The sequence below is a fragment of the Magallana gigas genome, chromosome 5, assembly GCF_963853765.1.
Source record: "Magallana gigas chromosome 5, xbMagGiga1.1, whole genome shotgun sequence".
NCBI lineage: Eukaryota > Metazoa > Mollusca > Bivalvia > Ostreida > Ostreidae > Magallana > Magallana gigas.
Genome location: NC_088857.1, coordinates 39,765,885 through 39,784,794, shown reverse-complemented (window position 1 = coordinate 39,784,794; position 18,910 = coordinate 39,765,885). Strand labels below are relative to the sequence as shown.

Below are 18,910 nucleotides of genomic sequence, written 5' to 3'. Positions count from 1 at the left end.
CCTTATCAATGGCACTGTTTCTAAAAAAAAATTCTGTTTCATTACTTGTTCAAAGACATTTCAGATCATTAGTTTTGTTACTGCTTCAAATATACAGGACATAAACTAAAATATCCGTGTTATTCCTTTCCGCACAAGTTTAGATAGCATACATTCTAATAATTTAGCAGTCATGTACTACCTTATCTCGACACTACCAATTACATTATGTATCTAATGCTTCCCTCATAACATAATGTCAATCAAATCAAAATTGTGGTACATACATGTATGTAGGACTTGGGCTACATGTATATACTTCTTGTTTCTTGAATGTACTGATTACTTACTTCTTCTTTTTTTTAATATTTGTTATTTATTAATTTTTAATACTTACCTCTTATTACTTAATACTTGACTGTTAATTGTTAATTTTTATTTCTGAACTGTTAATACTTATTCTTTACTGGTTATTTATTAATTCTTAACACTTATTTGTTCATTTTGTTATTTTCTAGTTATTTCTAATTTCATTTTTATTTTTCATTTCTACGACAATCGTATTGTATTGTTTATTGGTCAACAGCTGTACAGCTCATAGACATATACAATTAATATACACATGTTACAATACATATACTGGCTCCAGTCTCAGGATTAGAAATCCCCACATTTAAGACTTTCTTTGCCGATTTACCATATAAGCATGTGTTTTAACATGAACCTAGTTACCCTTGGTAAAGAAGGATTTTACACCTAAAAGTGTGATGACAGTCAAAGTCAATAAGCATGTCAATTCAATCGAATGGATGTCTGAAAAGTTATAGATATTGGCATATGTATTTTGTATTTAAGAATAAAAATGTTTAAAGAATAATGCATGTATTATTTACAGTTTTTTATGTTAAGCATCAATATTCAATACATCTCATTTGGATAGAAAAACATTTCTCTCTCCTGTACAAGCCAACTTGTATTTGTATGCATAGTAAAAATTAATATTTTTTAAAAGTACAGCCTAATACAATTTTATCCAAAATTTTCCTTGGAACATTTTTTTTTACTGGAGGTTGGCGTGGGGTCTAATGTCTTTTCTCAGTTAATGTACAATACGAATTTGATATTTTTATTTTCCAAAAGGGATAGGAGCTCATAATTTTAAAATGTTTACTGGACCTTCAACCCTCTAGATACATGCATTCAAAGTTGAGAAATAATGGAAAAAAAAAAGATTTATATATGATAATTCCTTTTCTTGGGTATACTTTTTTTAAAAATCTTTTGCCTTTCTAAAGTTTTTCATCCTTGTTTAAATACATTCCAAAATATTCAAATGAATAATTGTTAGTCAGTGTAAATTACTATTCCAGATTTTGTAAAATACATACAATGAAATTATCGTGATATAGAGCACAACAGTTACTGCTTTTTTATCCCGAGAAAGTCAGCAAACCTAGATTTATAAAAATTTGAAAGAATGAAAAAATGAATTTGTATTTAACACAATGCATTCACATATGTCTTGAAACACCATTCTCGAGGTTAAAGTATGATAAAAGTTTTTTTTAATCTTACCCATTAAAATTCATGTAGAGAATTTTTTTTTGCCTTCAAAATCGGCAAAAATATAGACCGGTGTAAAAGTATTTCAGTTCTCATACAAAATTTTACTGTATAGTTATTCTAAAACAAAGTTAAAGTTTGTTGGCACATGACAGTGACAGAAATACAGATTGAATATTAAAAACCAATATATGTCTCAGGTGCATAAAAATATTCTTTATATTTATAAAAACAAATCTTCTTCGCTGAAACTAGTATTGTCAGTGTCCATGTCGAAGTCAAAATAAATAAGTGATTACAATCTTCTTCCAGGGCTCATAACAATTAAGAAGTAAGTCAATATCCTCCCAGGGCTTCCGTACATAACTTTTCTTGTCAAGAGAAAACTGATACAGTCTGAAAATGGCTACATAACCATCAGTTACGGAAGCCCTGGGAGGACATTGACTTACTTCTTAATTGTTATGAGCCCAGGAAGGACATTTTGACTTACTTCTTTTAAATCAGTATTAATTTTTATTTATTTGGTACTTTTTAGGTACAGGAGACGAATTTTTAAATTTAAACATATTTTATTGAATAAATTCAATAGGGTTGGACAACAGGCACAGCCTATGTATACCCTCTTCTTGTATAATAGGTCATGTTACATAAATTTTTAGAATTATATAGGACACTATACTTATATAACTGTAATCATGTATTTAAATAATAACATATTACGTATATTATTTGTGAATTACAGAGCTATAATAATATATGAGGATATACATTATAATACAGTAATACAGTAGACGAATTATGTAGTTAGAATTAAGCTGCATTTACCAATAACAGTCCGGCTGTTATTTTCAAATTTTATCTTTATTGTATACATCATGTAAAATTTGTTCCAAGAGTTTTACAGGTTGATAGGGGAACAAAAAATAAAAGTGTTAGTTGCTTGCAACCTCTTTTTTAATTCCATTCAAATGGTTCTATGGCTGCATGGTGTTAAACGTTTTATGTATGGAAAAAGTACGTTCGACCAAAGAATAGAGGCGTGGTGTGGAGTTCTTAAGAAGCTTGGGATTCAATGGTGGATTAATTTATTTGAAGATATCGTGGATACTGAGATGTTCGACTTTGACAATCCAGTTGTGAAAGAGTGTCTGCAATTTACTTCATGGACGTCTTGCAAACTACCGGATTTGGAGAGAATAGCGAATCACAGGAATTATCATGGTCAAGACATCATCTACACATTCTAAAGTTTAACCTCAAGAGTACATCTCAGATGATTTAAAAAGATAATAATGTAAAAAAAAAATTAAATGAAGTAATTAAAATATCAGGAAATTATATTAAAAATAAAAATAATTGTACTACACTTTGATGACGAATAGCAAAAGCTGTATTCAATTCGGAGCAAACAAATGAAATGAAATTGAGCTGTTTCATGCCAAAAATTATACATCTTGTCATAGCTCTCATAATGGCGCAAATTTGAATTAACCAAGCGATATGTCTTGATTTATTCATTGTTCTGTGATATTTATGAAAAAAATGTTATCAGATTCCTCTTCCTGAAAATAATAAAGAACTAATAGAGTAATTGTCAAAATAAATTAAATGGATGTTATATCAAATTTATTAAAAGTCAATCAGGACTCAAGCTATATACTTCTTGTTTCTTGCTTGTACTTATTACTTACTTGTTGTATTTTAATACTTACTAGTTATTTATTAATTCTTAATACTTACTACCTATTACTTAATACTTGCTTGTTAATTGTTAAATTTTATTTCTTAATTGTTATTACTTGTTATTTTCTAGTTATTTCTAATTTCATTTTAATTTTTCATCTCTACGACAATCAGCTCCAATATCATGATTAGAAATCCAAATATTTAATTAAGACTTGCTTTGCCAGTTTACTATTAACTGATATAAGCATGTGTTTCAACTTGAACCTAAATACTCCTGGTATAGAAGGTCTTTATACCTAAACGTGTGATGACAGTCCAAGTTAATAAGTATTTCAATTTAATTGAATGGCTGTCTGAAAAGTTATAGATATTGGCATATGTATTTTGTATCTTCGAATAAAAATGTTTAAGTAATAATGCATGTATTATTGTGGTTTTTTATGTTTAGAATCAATTTTCAAATACATCTCATTTGGATAAAAAAAAAGCATCTTTCCTGTACGAGCCAACTAGTAAATGTATGCATAGTAAAAGCATATATTTTTTGAAAGTACAGCCCATTACAGTTTTACCCAAAATTATGCTTGGAACAATTTTTTACTGGAGGTTGGCTTGGAGTCTAATATCTTTTTTAGTTAATTTACTATGCAAATTTGATATTTTAAATTTTTCAAAAGGGAGGGTAACTTATAATCTTAAACTGTCTTCTGGATCTTCAACCTTCTAGATACATGCATGCAAAGTTTAAAAATAACGCTTAAAAGATATTCATATATGATAACCCCTTTTCTTGGGTATAAAATGTTCTGGGGTTTTTTTTATCTTTTGACTTTCTAATATTTTTTATCCTTGTTTAAGAACTTTTCAAAATATTCAGATGAATAACTGTTAGTCAGTGTAAATTATTATTCAAGATTTTGTAAAATAAATGCATATACAAGTAAATAGAATTATCATAATATATCATGAGCAGTTGGTTTTTTACATATCAGCTGATTTATAAGCTAGACAAGATCCTGAATGTAGAGCAGTTACTGCTTTTTTACCCTAAGAAAGTCAGCAAATTCAGATTTTTAACAATTTGAAAGAATAATATTAAGATGAATTTGAATTTAACAAAGTGTCCCAGAAAGAAGCCATCTATATATATAAACAAGTCAATACCAAAGACCGGTGTAGTATAAAAAATATTTCAGTTCTCATACAAAATTTTACTGTATTTATTCTAAAATAAAGGTAAAGTTTGTTGGCACATGACAGTGACAGAATTACGGATTGAAATATCAAAACCATATATGTCCCCCTATAAAATTACTTCGATCTCGGGTGCATTTATAAAAAAGTATTCTTTATATCAATAAAAAGTAATCTTCTTTGCTGGAACTAGTGTTGGTATCAGTGTCCATGTTGAGCGGTACACCACCGCCACGTGTTATTCATTGCTTGAAATTCAAAATTTTTTATCAAATAATAGTTACATGTTTGTCATAAAAAATAAGTCATAACAATTAAGAAATAAGTCAATAAGTCCTTCCAGGGCTCATAACAATTAAGAAGTAAGTCAATGTCCTCCCAGGGCTTCCGTAATCAGTGCACTCGAAAGGATGACAATATATCCCGATATTTATTTACATATAGCAAAAGTACTAAGAATGAATAAATCAATTTATTTACCTATAAATAATTTAAACTTAATTTTATCCTGATATATAATTAGTTCATTTTATAATTATTTTCAGTAAAAATGCAGTATATGAGTGTTGTCAGGACTATAAGAATATTTCCGGAAAATGTGAAGGTATGGATCCTGATTATGCATTAATTAATATTAACCGATATTCGTTACAAAAATGGTACATGCTTATGAATTGCATCTTTTCACTAAAGTATGGTATGAATAGTTACTAATAGGACAAAACATTGTATTATGTATTCCTTTCTTAGCAGGCAACTCTTTAATTGTATGATAACTCAAATGAAAAATCTAATTCGATCTGATTATCAACGCGTATTAATATAAAACGTGCAGAATGAACCTCTCTAGAAAAGATGGTAAAATACAATATAAAATAATCACTAAACATAAGAAATGTTATAGAAAAACCCACATGAACGACTAAAAAACATTTGATTGTTTAAAATATCTCTTTAATTTGTGACAATGAGTACTCAAAGATGGTATATTTGTATGCATTTACATGTAGATGCACATATTACCGGTAATATATCGTTATAAAACGTTTTAAACATTGGTATGAATGAAGTAATTATATATTTTTCAGCATGCATCGGTTCATGGGGAAGAGACTGTGGTAACGATTGCAGTTATGGTTATTATGGACACGGTTGTCGGAAAAGATGCAAATGTGGTTATCGGCAGATATGCGATCCAAAGAATGGATGTGTCGCGGACAACCGTAAATAAACTGAATTACATAATAATATATAATCAGTGTGATATTCCAAATTTAAAAATTCTGGGTTTTTTCAAATGCAAATTTATATTTTGACTTGCCAATGAGTCTAATTTCTTTAAATGATTAAAACATCGAACGATATCAATTTATTACGTAATAATGATTGTATTTAGAACAAATTTAAATATGACATTTAACTTTCGATTTTGACAACTCATTCTCTGATTAAACATCATCCTTACAGGGATGAAAAGTATTTCAGATATTTTGCTTATCATAACAGCTTGTCAACACATCTTCCCTTAACTGCTGCAAAGAATTTAGTAAACCTATTGTGGTTAAGGAGTCATTGTTCAAAATGTGCATATGACCAGGAAATTCCGATTTCATTTTTGTTGAGAATTTTAGCCCTTTTCAACCTGAATTTTTTTCATTGTTAAAGACAAAAGTATAGATATGCATATTCGAGTCTCCTTTGACTATTACCGAACCTTTTAATAGGTCATCTGAGTCACTAAAAGGTCAGTGTAAGAGCTTTATAGACATAATATCTATGCATCTATGCATTTGGTTTTTCCCTACATCAAGAACTTTAAAATTTGACGTTCTTTTGCATATTTTGGCCTTGCCTATGAGGCCTTAGGTTAGAAAGGTCATTAATGTCACATATAGATTCCTCGTATTCTAGAGACGCTTTAAGGTAGTACGAAACACCCCTGAAAATAATTATTTGAAATATTTTCTCAAATACACAAAATAATGACCTAATATTATGTAAAAATTAATTTCAGTCCATTATCTTAAGAAAAAAATTTAAATCATACCCATCAATCACTCAAGGCCAAATAAATTTAGGATACAACGTATTTCGAATATTTTGAAACATACATTTGGAGGGTGTTCATATGATTTTTGTGCAATCTAGCCTTATATCATTTAAAAATGCGTAACTTGTTTTCTTTTAAAAGTAAAGACCTGAAATTTGGACACAACCACCACCAGTATTTAAGCTTTATGTCAAACAAATTTTCAGGTCATATCAACTGGTCAAAGGTCAAATATGGTGACGTCATCTAGAATTTTAATCAATTTATACCTCGGTCAAACATACTTAAACCTTAATTAATCTAAAACCAAAAGTTAAATTTTCTTTATTTTTATATATATTTTTATAACAGGGTCATGCCAATCATAATGTTAAATTTTAATCAAATTTGAATTATACATTTTCTTTTTAGATACCGTTAAGTGCTGCAATTTTCGTCAGCACAAATATCTGTAATATCTTGAAAAATAACTTAATGGCATAGACAATTATAACAATGACTATCTCATTTTACACTACACTGAATGAAGATTCCAATGGTAGGTTTGGGGCGATGTGTGCGAAAATTGTGAGGTCGGATTTCTTTCAAATTTTACGTATTAAACGATTTCATTCCAAAGAAAAAAAATATAAAAATTTCAGAAAAATTGAATGATAGGAAAAATTTAGCTTATCTGTTTTGTACTACCTTAAATAAAAAAGTAAAAATTATTCTTGTAGTTTTCAAAAAGTAAAAAGTGTACAATTTTTAACGGTCGCCGACGGACGAAGACTAATTGCAAAAGGTTGCCCGAGTGACTTACGTGACCTTCAAAGAAAATATCCGTTTTATTTTCATATTTTATTTTTACAGAAGCCATAGACAGGGCAGAGTGTAAAAACAAGTAACAACATTTTTATTTCTTATTATTTCAAAATATTTTTATAGCATGCTCATAAAACCCAAGGTTTAATCCAGTTTTTAAAATAAATACACTAGGTAAAATTCCCGAATATTATTCTTATCAGTAAATATCTTTTAAAACATCCTTTTTTACTAGTTTACCTTAATCGAATTCTCTAGTGAATTTTCTGATTACTTTTTGTCTGTCGACCGTCTGTTAACTTTTCACATTTTTGACTTCTTCTCTGATCACTCGGCCAGTTTAGACCAAACCTGGCACTAAGCAAAAATGGGTAAAGCAGATTCAAGTTTGTTAAAATGGAGGGTCACGCCCTCTTCAAAGGGAAGACAATTTATAATGAAAATTTGTTGGTATTTGTCAAAATTTATTCTTCTTTAAAACCAACTCGCCAGAAAAACAAAATCTTTTATGAAGCATCCTCATATAGTGTAGATTCAAGTTGGTTCAAATCATGATTCCCGGGTAGGTGGAGCTGCAATGGGGGCTTTTGGGTCGAATTTTTACATAGGAATATATTGAGGAAAAATATTGAACTTATTCTTAACAACCGATTGGCAGACAAGCTTGTGCGGAAACATCTTTAGGTGCAATAGATGCAAGTTTTTTTTCCATCAAATTATTCCCTGGGATAGAATGTGGGACACAATTGGAGTTTGATGTATAAAAACAGTAGATTATATAAAGAAAAACCTTTTGAATTCTTTTTCACAAAATTTTTATCGGCAAGAAGAGGTGAAATTTGTGTAAAAGCATCCTTAAGTAGTGAAATTCATGAACCCTAGAGTTAGGATGGAGCTTAAATGGGCGAAAAAAGGAGGCGGGGGGGGGGGGGGGCTAAATTTTCATTGGTAAATTCATTTCTTCTCAAAAACTCAAATGATATAATAGTGCAAGCACCTTGACATGTGTTGGTTCTCAGTTGTTTAGATTGTGGGCACTGGACAAGTCTTGAGCCACATAAGGGATGAAAAGTTTAATGTAGGTTTATACTTATGCGAACAGTAGTTTTAGATCCTTTAAAGGGGTTCGATGTTCGAAATAAGTTCCAAATTAAAATATATATGGAAGAAATTTTTAACATCTTTTTATACATTGTCATATTGTATAAATGTATGACTTCATTCTCCATGAAGCTGATTTTATTTTGGCTATTGCTGCTCGGGTGAGCGATGTGGTCCATGGACCTCTTGAACTGCTTATTTCTTTTTTCAATGTGTAAATACATATTTTGTATGCCAAATTTGATAATTCATATTTATTTTCAGGACAACGGGGGAAAATTGCCAGGACTATAATAGTGACGATCTTGCAAATGTCAAAGGTGTGAATTATTTTTTCATGTCACTTAATCCTTTACAGATTTACTTTCGTCATTTATAGACTTATTTAGTTTAAGCGTAGAATATTATGAATTTGAATACCGGTATTTATTTTCTTCCGGAATTAATTTTCTTATTGAAATATTTTACGGTTTTGTTGTGCAAGAGCCCAGAATAATGCACAATCATTATAAACGTTTACATCCACTGCGTTTTAATCCTGTTTCTTAAAAGAAAATATGCATTTTTTTTAAGTAAACAAACAAATCTAACTGGTTTGTAATCGCACGTGAACATTTTACAGCAGTATACAAGTCGAATATTTTCGGGCGAAACCCGCTGGATCGGAGAGATAAGTATCGGAAAAAATATCAATATTTCGATTTGAATGTACTTGTATGTAAATTAATCTATTTTACATGAATATGTTATATATTTTTAAAAACTTATAATTGTTACAGTACCGATCAGACTCAACATTAAACAACAGAGTAAACCCAACTAAACCCCGGGTTTACTTTCGGGGTTTACTTGGGGTTTACTCTGGGTTACTTAGGAATTGCATTTGGGGTCAACTGCACGCACTGAAATGTGAAGCAGACCGGTCATTTATCTTACCATCTTATAGCCTGTAATTCCCGCCCCATGTATATACTGAATACACAGTTAGCTTTGGCTTTCGTGGAAATACTTCTGATCGGGTTTTTACTCTCTATGTCCACTCTGGGATTCTGGGTTTACTTTGGGTTTACTCAGGGATTACGATTTCTTTGGGTCCACTCTAGTAAACCCGGAATAAACCCAGGGTTAAGTTGGGATTTACATTCCGTTTCATGTACTTTCTGTTAGGTTGGGTCTGGTACTGTATGCCTTGGATATTTCTAAAAGGCACCGCTAACAATATTATGTTGATAGTGTAAAGCCCACCGTCATTCTTACTGATTCTTAAAGAACTCATTGTTTTTTAAATCTATTATTCTAATCGAAAAAGGACATTGATAATTTTTCATAACGAAAAAATTATCAAAATACAAAAGTACACTCCGTTCGCCCAGAAAATGATTGTTTCTGTCTTGTGACACACATACATGTACTTAAAAAAGATTTAATTTGCATCAGAAAATTTGCTTTAATTGAGGTAAGATGCATGAGGTTTGGTAAAAAAAAATCTTATAAGATTTATTTTACAGTATGAACATTTTCGAAATATGATTATATAATTAAGGTCTTCCGTTTCCAACGGAAGACCTTATAGTGATTGTAATGTTTTTTATTATTAAGGTCTTCTGTTGGAAACGGAAGACCTTATTGTTTTTGCTTTGTTTCTTTTCCTCTATTATTAAGGTCTTCCGTTTCCAACGGAAGACCTTATTGTTATTGCTTTGTTTCTTTTCCTCTATTATTATTATTCTTTTTTTTTTCTCCCACGTTTTCTCAAAAACGCTTCAGCCGATTTTGATAAAACTTTCAGATCTTGTTTATGACAAAATTTGTAAGAAAAGTACATGGGATTTTTTTGGTCGTCACTTCCGGTCCCGAGATATTAAAGATTTAATGTTTTTGCTTGTTCACGAGTTTTCTCCAAAAGTATTTAAGATAGAATTTTTAAATTTTCAGGGATGATAGAAAGTGTCCAGCCGCAGTGTACTACGCATATCCGAACGTCCGCCGTCACTTCCGGTCGTCACCGGAAGGAAATGAAAAACCTTAATATTTCAATTTTTTGGATTTGCATTTTTTTTATTATTTCATTCGATAAAGACGCCCTCAAAACTTCTAAATATGAAAGGACTAAATCCATGTTATGTCAAAATCGGCCTAACGTCAAAAGCAATTAATATTGTATTAAAAATATTCTAAAACATTTTTTCATTCGTCGTGTAACTTTTTTTTCGTGTTTAAGAATTCAGAAATTCTATTTCTGATGTTTATTTTAAGACACTACAATAGCGAAAAATGAGGGGATTTTATAGCGTCAAGCATGACGTTACGTCTTTAAACATGTTAAAAGTCTTCAAGTCAACTACATATTAGATATATTTTTATCTATGAAATTGAATATATTTGTCATTAAATTGATGTTAAAGATAAGTTCATTGCCAGAATTTAATCGAGAACACAACGGCCATGATTTTTTTTAACCCGCATGGCACACCTTAGTTTCCGTAAAGTCGGCCATTGTGACACGATTTCGCACGGTGACAAACAGGATTGTAAAGCGACGGATGCAAAGGAATTAATCAACGCATTTGCAAAGTAAGTGTTATAAAACATATCGATATTCTCTCTGTAACGTAAGGAAATATAAAATAAGAAATATTTGAATTATTTTATAGTAAAAGAGTTAGATCAACAATCGAGTCACATGTACTGTTCCAACACGCTGCATAGCCACAGAGTATGGTGTGTTGGCAGCGTTTCAATTGTTGGCCCATTTCATTGCGGAAAAAAGTTCACTTTACTATAGATTGGTTTATTATTGTTTATTTGTTATTAAAGGTATTATTTATTAACACATATCATGCATTTCATGGATTCATTTGTTCATCAGCTGATCTGAAACATTCACACATTTACCCAATTCCAAGAATATACAAGGATATACATTAGATCCAATGCAAAACAGAAAACAAAACAAAGAAGAGCTATTAAAAAACAACAACAGCTATAACTATGCTCTATTTGCAACATTTTAAAACTCTACATAGCATACATGTAACTACCATTTTCAACCCAAACAATGTCATATATTCAAGAAATATATATAAGAATATTTACTTGTAACATGTGAAACATAGAAATTAAATTAGCAAATAATGGGTAACAAATATGGTAATCATAAAGTAAAAGATTCTTCGTTATGGCACATTGTCAGTTAGTTTAAAAATGAGATGACAAAATGAATTGATTCAATATTAAATGAACATGATACAAAACAAATCATGCAAAAATGCACTGAAATTAGTTTATACAGAGGAGATACCCCTTTCTAGTGCAAACAATGTTTTAAGTTATACAGACATGTAGGTAAATATATAATCATGGTACAATTTATCTGCAGTATTAAAGATTTTGTAATTGACAAGAAAATTGCATGATAACAAGTAGGTAGTGTGCTTCCATCATGATTTAGATAGATTTTATATACTTAAAGACAACAATAAAACATCTTATTTAAATTAATGCACAGAAATATCTTTTGACAGTAGTGTATTAGATTTTTCTATTTGTACATATGTAAAATAATTATAATTATCAAATAATTCTCACTTTAAGTCATAATATGTTACTATTGACAAATTGTTGATTACAAAGCATTTGTGTAATAATAATGCAACCAGATCTGTATTATGTTTAAATGAATCAGATAAATGAATATTTGATATTATAAATCATAAATGTTCATATTTTCAGGATACCAACAGAGTCTGATTGATTACAAGAAGAAGAAAAATGAACTCGATCAGTTACTCCTCTACCTCACTGTCATCACTGTCCTCAGATTCGTCAATTACAGCTGCATCAGTGACAAACTCGGACCAGTCTTGAATAGATGAAATAGCCTCCCTGTTGTGTCTCCCAACAGCAAGATACCAGATAACGGCGGCAACATGGGAACATACTCCCACAACACGGGCACCCGCTCGACATCTGCAATACCATGCAGTGATCTCAGACTCGGAAAACTGGATCCAGAGCAGATACTGTCTGGAAGAAACATGACGGCTCTGTAGCTTGACCCTGATAAGCCCATGGAACTCACTGTGAACCAAGATGTCCACATCCCCCTCCAAATACTCCTGAATATAACTTGGACACAACTTAAGTTGATAAACTCCACAGGTCAGATTTCGAATATCATCTTCGCTGATGTTGGGGAATTCCAAAGAATCGGTAGCCACTTCCCACTTTACAGACTTCTTATCTAGACAGTTTTCTTTAAAGAGTTAACTTTTGTTGATAAATACCTCATTTTGCATGCAAGTGCCATATCGTCATCTTCACTTCCTGTTGACAGAGGCTTGCAGTATCGATTGGAGAGGGCACACACGATGCGCACGTAGTCACCAATAAACGGCACTTGATTGGTTGGAAGAACATGAGCAAGGTACTTCCATCGCTTTATCCTTGCATTGGCTGCCTCAACGACCCAACGAATCTGTAAAGTTAAGAACAAGCACCACTAATAAAAAAGGTAAAAGTGCCTTATATAAAATTAACAGTGGATATATCTTTACTAAAAGAAAAAAATATAAATGATGAAAATCATAAAATCAATGATTTGGAACAGCATTTGGTTGTATTTAAGATAAGAACAGATATAGAATTATTGAAAACGTAATTTTATTGAAGTTTTTTTGACATGATGATTAATGATTGATTTTATGTTATAGGTCTGGTAATCAAAATATAGAAACAACTGACCTTGGTGACTAGACGAGAGGCATTAGCATCTAAGGTTGTCATCTGCTTCTGCCCTTTGCTCATCAGACGAGGCATTTCGGCCCTTATTCCCAGCTCCTCAAGCATTTCGACTGAATCTCTGAAGCCTCTGTCTACAATGAAAACATCATCTTCATGGAACCAGCCCTTCAGATCTTCTACGTTGGTATGAAGCATATGGTTGAGGATAGTGGCATCATTATTCCTAGCTAGGTAGGGTCCAAGAACTGTAAGAAAGTATCCGTCTGTGGATGTGACAACCATGGGTTTAACAAGGGGCCTGCCTTTATGTAAACTATATGATTTCCGTTGAAACTGGAAGTTGTTACTTTTCTGAATATATATATAAGTTCCATCCAAAACAGCAATAGCTTTTTTATTTGTAAGATCACCAAAAAGTTCCTGTGCCAGAGGTCTTGTATGATTTTCTATAATTTCTTCTCTTGTTGTATGTTGTAGTCCAAGATGATGTGGTACAAATGACTTCATGAGTGCTGTACGGACTGATTTTACTGCTCTACAGAGGGAAGACTTTGAAATTCCAAAAATCGTGGCCAGAAGTTGATTTGACATTCCTGATCTCAGTTTCAGAAGAAAGATTCCAAGTGACATCCTTGTGCCTCGGTTTTGTGTGTTTCGAATATCAGTGGAAATAAAGGAATGGAGGTCTTCAAAGTTTTCTTTAGTGATGCCAGTCAGTGCAATATAATCAGTGTTGCTCAGGCTTGACAGTTCGAAAGAAAATCTGCTTGTTGAGGTCTGGAGGGCATAATTTCGAATTTTTTGGATCAGTTCCAGCACTGTCGACTTGTTTACAAGAGAAGACTCAAATGTCTGTATATTGGTCAAAACACCAGGTCTGAACTCCCCTTCATCAATGTGGGATGGACAACATCTGCTTCCAGGTGGGATGATAATTTCATGGTGAAGAAATGCTGAAAATCTAGCTGCTGAAGACACGACAACAAGTTTAGGACCCGGTCGCTTGCAGATTAAGCAGTAGGCATGTGAAGAAGGTGTTCTCTGGAGAGGCAAAGATATGGATGGTGGACTGCACACTCCTGGTTGTGGAGGCCGAGACACAGGAAGAGAACTGGACGTCTGGTGGCAAGTTTTCTGGTGTCCATGGTAGCGATGTCTGCACTTGTTGCACAAGATGTCGTTTGAGTTTGCCTCAACAAGAAAGTTCTTTCTGAGGAAGCGACGAATTGCTGTTGACTCACATTTTTTCCTGTCATTTGGTCTTGTTCTTTTTTTGCAAAGGATGCATGGGAAAATCTTTTTACTCTCTGTTTTCACTTGATCTTCATTCATTTTTATGTTCTGAAAATACAAAACAAAAATGTAGTTATACACAACTTTAATGTTCACTAAAAAATAAAGATTTCATTTTATATGACATTGTATTGTGAATATTTATGTTTACTACTACTAAGCAAATACTTGCAATGTATCAAGTATAAATTAACTTTACAGAAAAACTCAAATTGACAAACTGTAGAATTACAGTGCCCCCCCCCCCCCAAAGTATTTAATGGAACTGTCTTTCTAATATTTTGGGGAGCTGCAGACCTTCAGCTGTGTTACAAGTTTTGTTTTAGACATGTGATCAATATATTATCATTTACACGTATTGCATGATTTTCTAGATTAACTCTAATTGCTATAATATGATGATAAACTTTCATTGCCATATTATGAGGAAAATGTTTTTTTTTTTTTTGGGGGGGGGGGGGGGGGGTTATAGAAGTGCCGTTGAAAAAAGGTGCACTCAATATATTTCTAGCCATCATTTAAAGAAAAAAAAAATCGCGCCGAGTGGTGATCGATCCCGGATCGTCGTGTCTGTAATCGAGAACGCTACCATGCAGCCATTCAGACTCCGGAGAAACAAAGAGTTATATGTTGTATAGTACACTAAAAAAACTTTAAAACAAAACCGTTTTCCCGTCTATTAAGAAAATAATTATGGTTCATACAGGTTGATTTATTTACTAAATATATAGGAATATATATTTTCCATGTATATTGCGTCCTTCATTTTTATTTCTAAATATAGACGACTAACTCTTTGCCTACATGACATCTGCTATACAGTATGCACTGTAATCGAATATTAATTGTTTTTAGACCAAATGTTCAGATTAATAACCATTCTTGTATGTTTTAATTACATGTCTATATAAGAACAGTCTTTAAGGCTGAATAACGTACACACGGATTGAACAATTCATTGGCCAATCTTCTCATCTATCAAATAGTATCATGCAGACGAACGTTGCGAACAATATTATTTATTCAAGAAAAAATCAACAGAAATCTACGTATTCAATAAAATTCATATACATACCTTCACAGTTCTTCTTTCTCCACTTTCTATAGGTTTTGTTCATCTTCCGTCCGTGTATTTTCAAGATTAATCACGCAAAGTAAAAGCCTCTGTTTGTTTACGTATGCAAATAAGCATGTATGGAATGTCGTGCATGCGCAAAATTTGGTGTAAAAATTGATCACATATACGTTTCATTAACAACACACTGTACCTTTTTATTTGTCAGATTTAAATGACAATGACATAATGTGTCTGATTCTTGTGTTTTTATATTTTTAAAACAAAAAGGTGTGAAAAAACGTGCAATACTGTCAAAAAATAAGTAAATCCGGATTGCTCCTCATCTTGTTTACATTTTAAATTTTCATCAACAGCACACCCTCTGATCCAAAAAATTTCACTTTGAATATCTTTTTTTATTGATACAATTTCATAATTTAAAAACATTTTTTAGATCAGAGGGTGTGCTGTTGTTGAAAAACACCACCAAAGAACGAAAATGCTGCGATTTTACCCCAAAACCGGCCCGGAACCGGTTTTGTCATTTACATATTTTTGCAAGCAGACGTTTTGGCGGGGAAATTCTGGCATGTCAAAATAGTATCAGGTCTAGACTAACACATAACACAAATTTTATATCATTTTGATCTAGTTTAATTTTTGAGATATCACAGGGCCATATATAGCTAAACATGGATTTAGTCCTTTATTTTAAAATCGATCCACGCATTCTTGAGATTTTGGGCCCCAAAATTCTGAAGCGAAGGTCCGCGTAGCTCAGTCGTTAGAGTGTTGGACTTGTGCCCAGACGACCCGGGTTCAGTCCCTGAGTGCCGAATGTTTTTTCTCTCTTGTTTGTGTTTTGATTAATGATTTCGTCTTTAAAATGATGGATTTGAATGTTTTTCGTTTTATTTTTGTCATAATTAAAAATAATAGCGGCTTTTTTCAGTACAAATATGGAGCTCTTTTCTGTCAGCAGCTCTCTAAATTTAGACGCTCGTCGCATTGCCGGTATCAAAAACATGCCGAATGATGGTTTTTTCTTAATTTTGTTTTGTTTAACGATTTTATCTTTAAAATGATGGATTTTAATGTTTTCCGTTTTATATTTATTATATATAGAAATAATAGGGGCTTTTTTTAATTACAAATAGATAGCTTGTTTCTGTCATCAGTTCGCTAAATTCAAACGCTCGTCGCATCGCAGACATCAAAGACGTGCCACCAAAGTACCCCTGCAGTACGCTGGGTTGCTTTGCCGGCATCAAAGAAATGCCGCCATCTCAATGACACACACAATATTTAGCAATGCACCAACGTTTAAATAAGTATTCAACATTACCTTAAAAGGAGGACTGATTAGTATTTATTCACATATATAGATACACGCATGCATGTATATAAAATTAATGTGTTTATTGACATACGTTACTAATATACTGATTCCCTAAACTCTATAAAAATCTCTCTCTCTCTCTTTCTTTCTTTCTCTCTCTCTCTCTCTCTCTCTCTCTCTCTCTCTCTCTCTCTCTCTCTCAAAGTACAAATTTTTTAGCATTTAAATAAGAACTAGTACAGGTAACATGCATTAAATTGGATAGAGGCTAAATGTACATTGGCGTCCAAAAATTATACATGTATTTATTTCAAGTTACGGGATAATGTCTATGGATTCAAATAATTTGAAATTCATTGTTTAATGATTGTCTTCATACTGATTGGAAGTCAACGCTAAAAAGTCATTTTTATTAAAGATGGTGGACTTTTTCCTTTTTTTGTGCATGTCTATATACTGATACAAATCTGTTGCCTGTCTGGGATTAAGAAAAACCTCCAAAGTTTATACACGTAACTATACAAACGAACGGGTGACTGCGACACGGTTTGAAAACTGACCAGCAGTTTATGAGTGTTTGAGCCTAAGATAAACAGATGTTAAAAAATCAATAGTTACATCTTTCAAACAACGCTTATACATTGTTCTAACATATGTATTTTGTTTAGAAATTGTGTCATTTGTGATACTAAGAATTTAATATTCTACGTTAATATAGAAGTCACCGACCGACACCCCCCCCCCCATTCATAAAATCATTAAGTTTTTCTGGCCCGATTTTCCTTGATCTTTGATCTTGGGCCTTTAATTTCAACTAAGTACCATTCTAGATTACTGTACTAATTACCAGACCAATTCGTTCATTAATAACAGAGTTATGAAGTTTTTGGCATTTGAGTTTCAATTGTCGTGATTGACATGTACTGCAAAAATATCATAACTCCCAAGCCCTTCATTCAATCCTAATGAAAATTCGTGAAAATGAACCTCGGACACCATTCTCATTTTCTGCCAAATATGCAGCGAATTGAACAATCAAGACGAAATTCCTGAGATTAAACGGCACTTATTGCCTATACTGGGAAATTAATATTACACAGTACACGCACCGACCCCCCCCCCCCTCCTCCTATTCACAAAATAATTTAGTTTTTCTGGCCCGATTTTACTGGATCTTTCATCTTGAACCCTTATTTTCAACCTAGTTCAATTCTAGATTACTGTACTACATGTAATGACCGAATCCGAGATCCACACCTCAAAATTCTATTTTCGATTTATTTACGACGAAAATCAAGCTCAGGTCTTTTCACCCCCTCCAGACACAAACACGCATCAATATTTCAAATGACCTCGCACTGTTACCAAACCTGAATAGTCAGACATTTCACACGTTGTTTTTCATCTCATACAAAAACTCAGCTCTTCTCCCGGGCGGAAACGCCCCAAATTCAAAGACAAATTCGGGAATTATTTTGCGTCAGCCATGTTTTGAGACATCTGCAAAGGCTGTGTGTTCTAATCTCGCCGGAGCCAAGATTTCTTCTTTCTCTCTATTTCTTTGTCTCCTTTGTATTTAATTTTCTAACTAAAATATTCAACATAAAAGGGTTGTTGGACTAAAATTCAAGTTGAAAAACACTCTTCAATTAAGATTTAGACAAAAACAGTCTTTTATAATTAGGGTCTTCCGTCTTCAGCGGAAGACCCTTCTATTCTTATTGTTATTAGGGTCTTCCGTTTACAAAGGGTGACCCTCTTTTTTTTCTTCGGTTTCTTTTTATTACAGGTTATTAGACGTGTTATTAGGTCAAAAGACCTCTTATTTAAAATGAAAAAAATGGGGCTGGTCCTTCAAATTAGGGATCCAACGGGGTGTATAATTCTACATCCATCGCTCTTTAATATCACATCTGCATTTCCTGATATGTTTCGTTGATGAAGATAAAAGGAAAGGTCATTTCCTCTTCTAAAAATCAGACGGAAGACCTCCTCGTTGCTCGCAACGAGATCGTGTCTAGTTATTATTCTTTTTTTTTCTCCCACGTTTTCTCGAAAACGCTTCAGCCGATTTTGATAAAACTTTCAGATCTTGTTA

At 32.3% G+C, this 18,910-nt stretch overlaps 2 protein-coding genes across 2 annotated transcripts in view; one reads left to right on the top strand and one right to left on the bottom strand.

Moving 5' to 3' along the window:
• The window catches only part of LOC105341984 (uncharacterized), a 33,545-nt gene that overhangs the window by 1,352 nt on the left and 13,283 nt on the right, over nt 1-18,910 (top strand). The window contains exons 2-5 of the mRNA XM_066085567.1: nt 4,971-5,029; nt 5,514-5,648; nt 7,328-7,358; nt 8,645-8,700. Of these exons, the coding sequence (XP_065941639.1) occupies nt 4,971-5,029; nt 5,514-5,648; nt 7,328-7,358; nt 8,645-8,700 (281 nt within the window). The remainder of the gene's footprint in view (nt 1-4,970; nt 5,030-5,513; nt 5,649-7,327; nt 7,359-8,644; nt 8,701-18,910) is intronic.
• Nucleotides 12,166-14,830, bottom strand: LOC117686117 (uncharacterized). Its single transcript, XM_066084160.1, has 3 exons — nt 13,124-14,830; nt 12,667-12,857; nt 12,166-12,508 (listed from the first exon to the last, which is right to left on the bottom strand). Exons 1-3 carry the CDS (start codon nt 14,453-14,455, stop codon nt 12,166-12,168), a joined length of 1,866 nt encoding a protein of 621 aa, XP_065940232.1. The 5' UTR covers nt 14,456-14,830.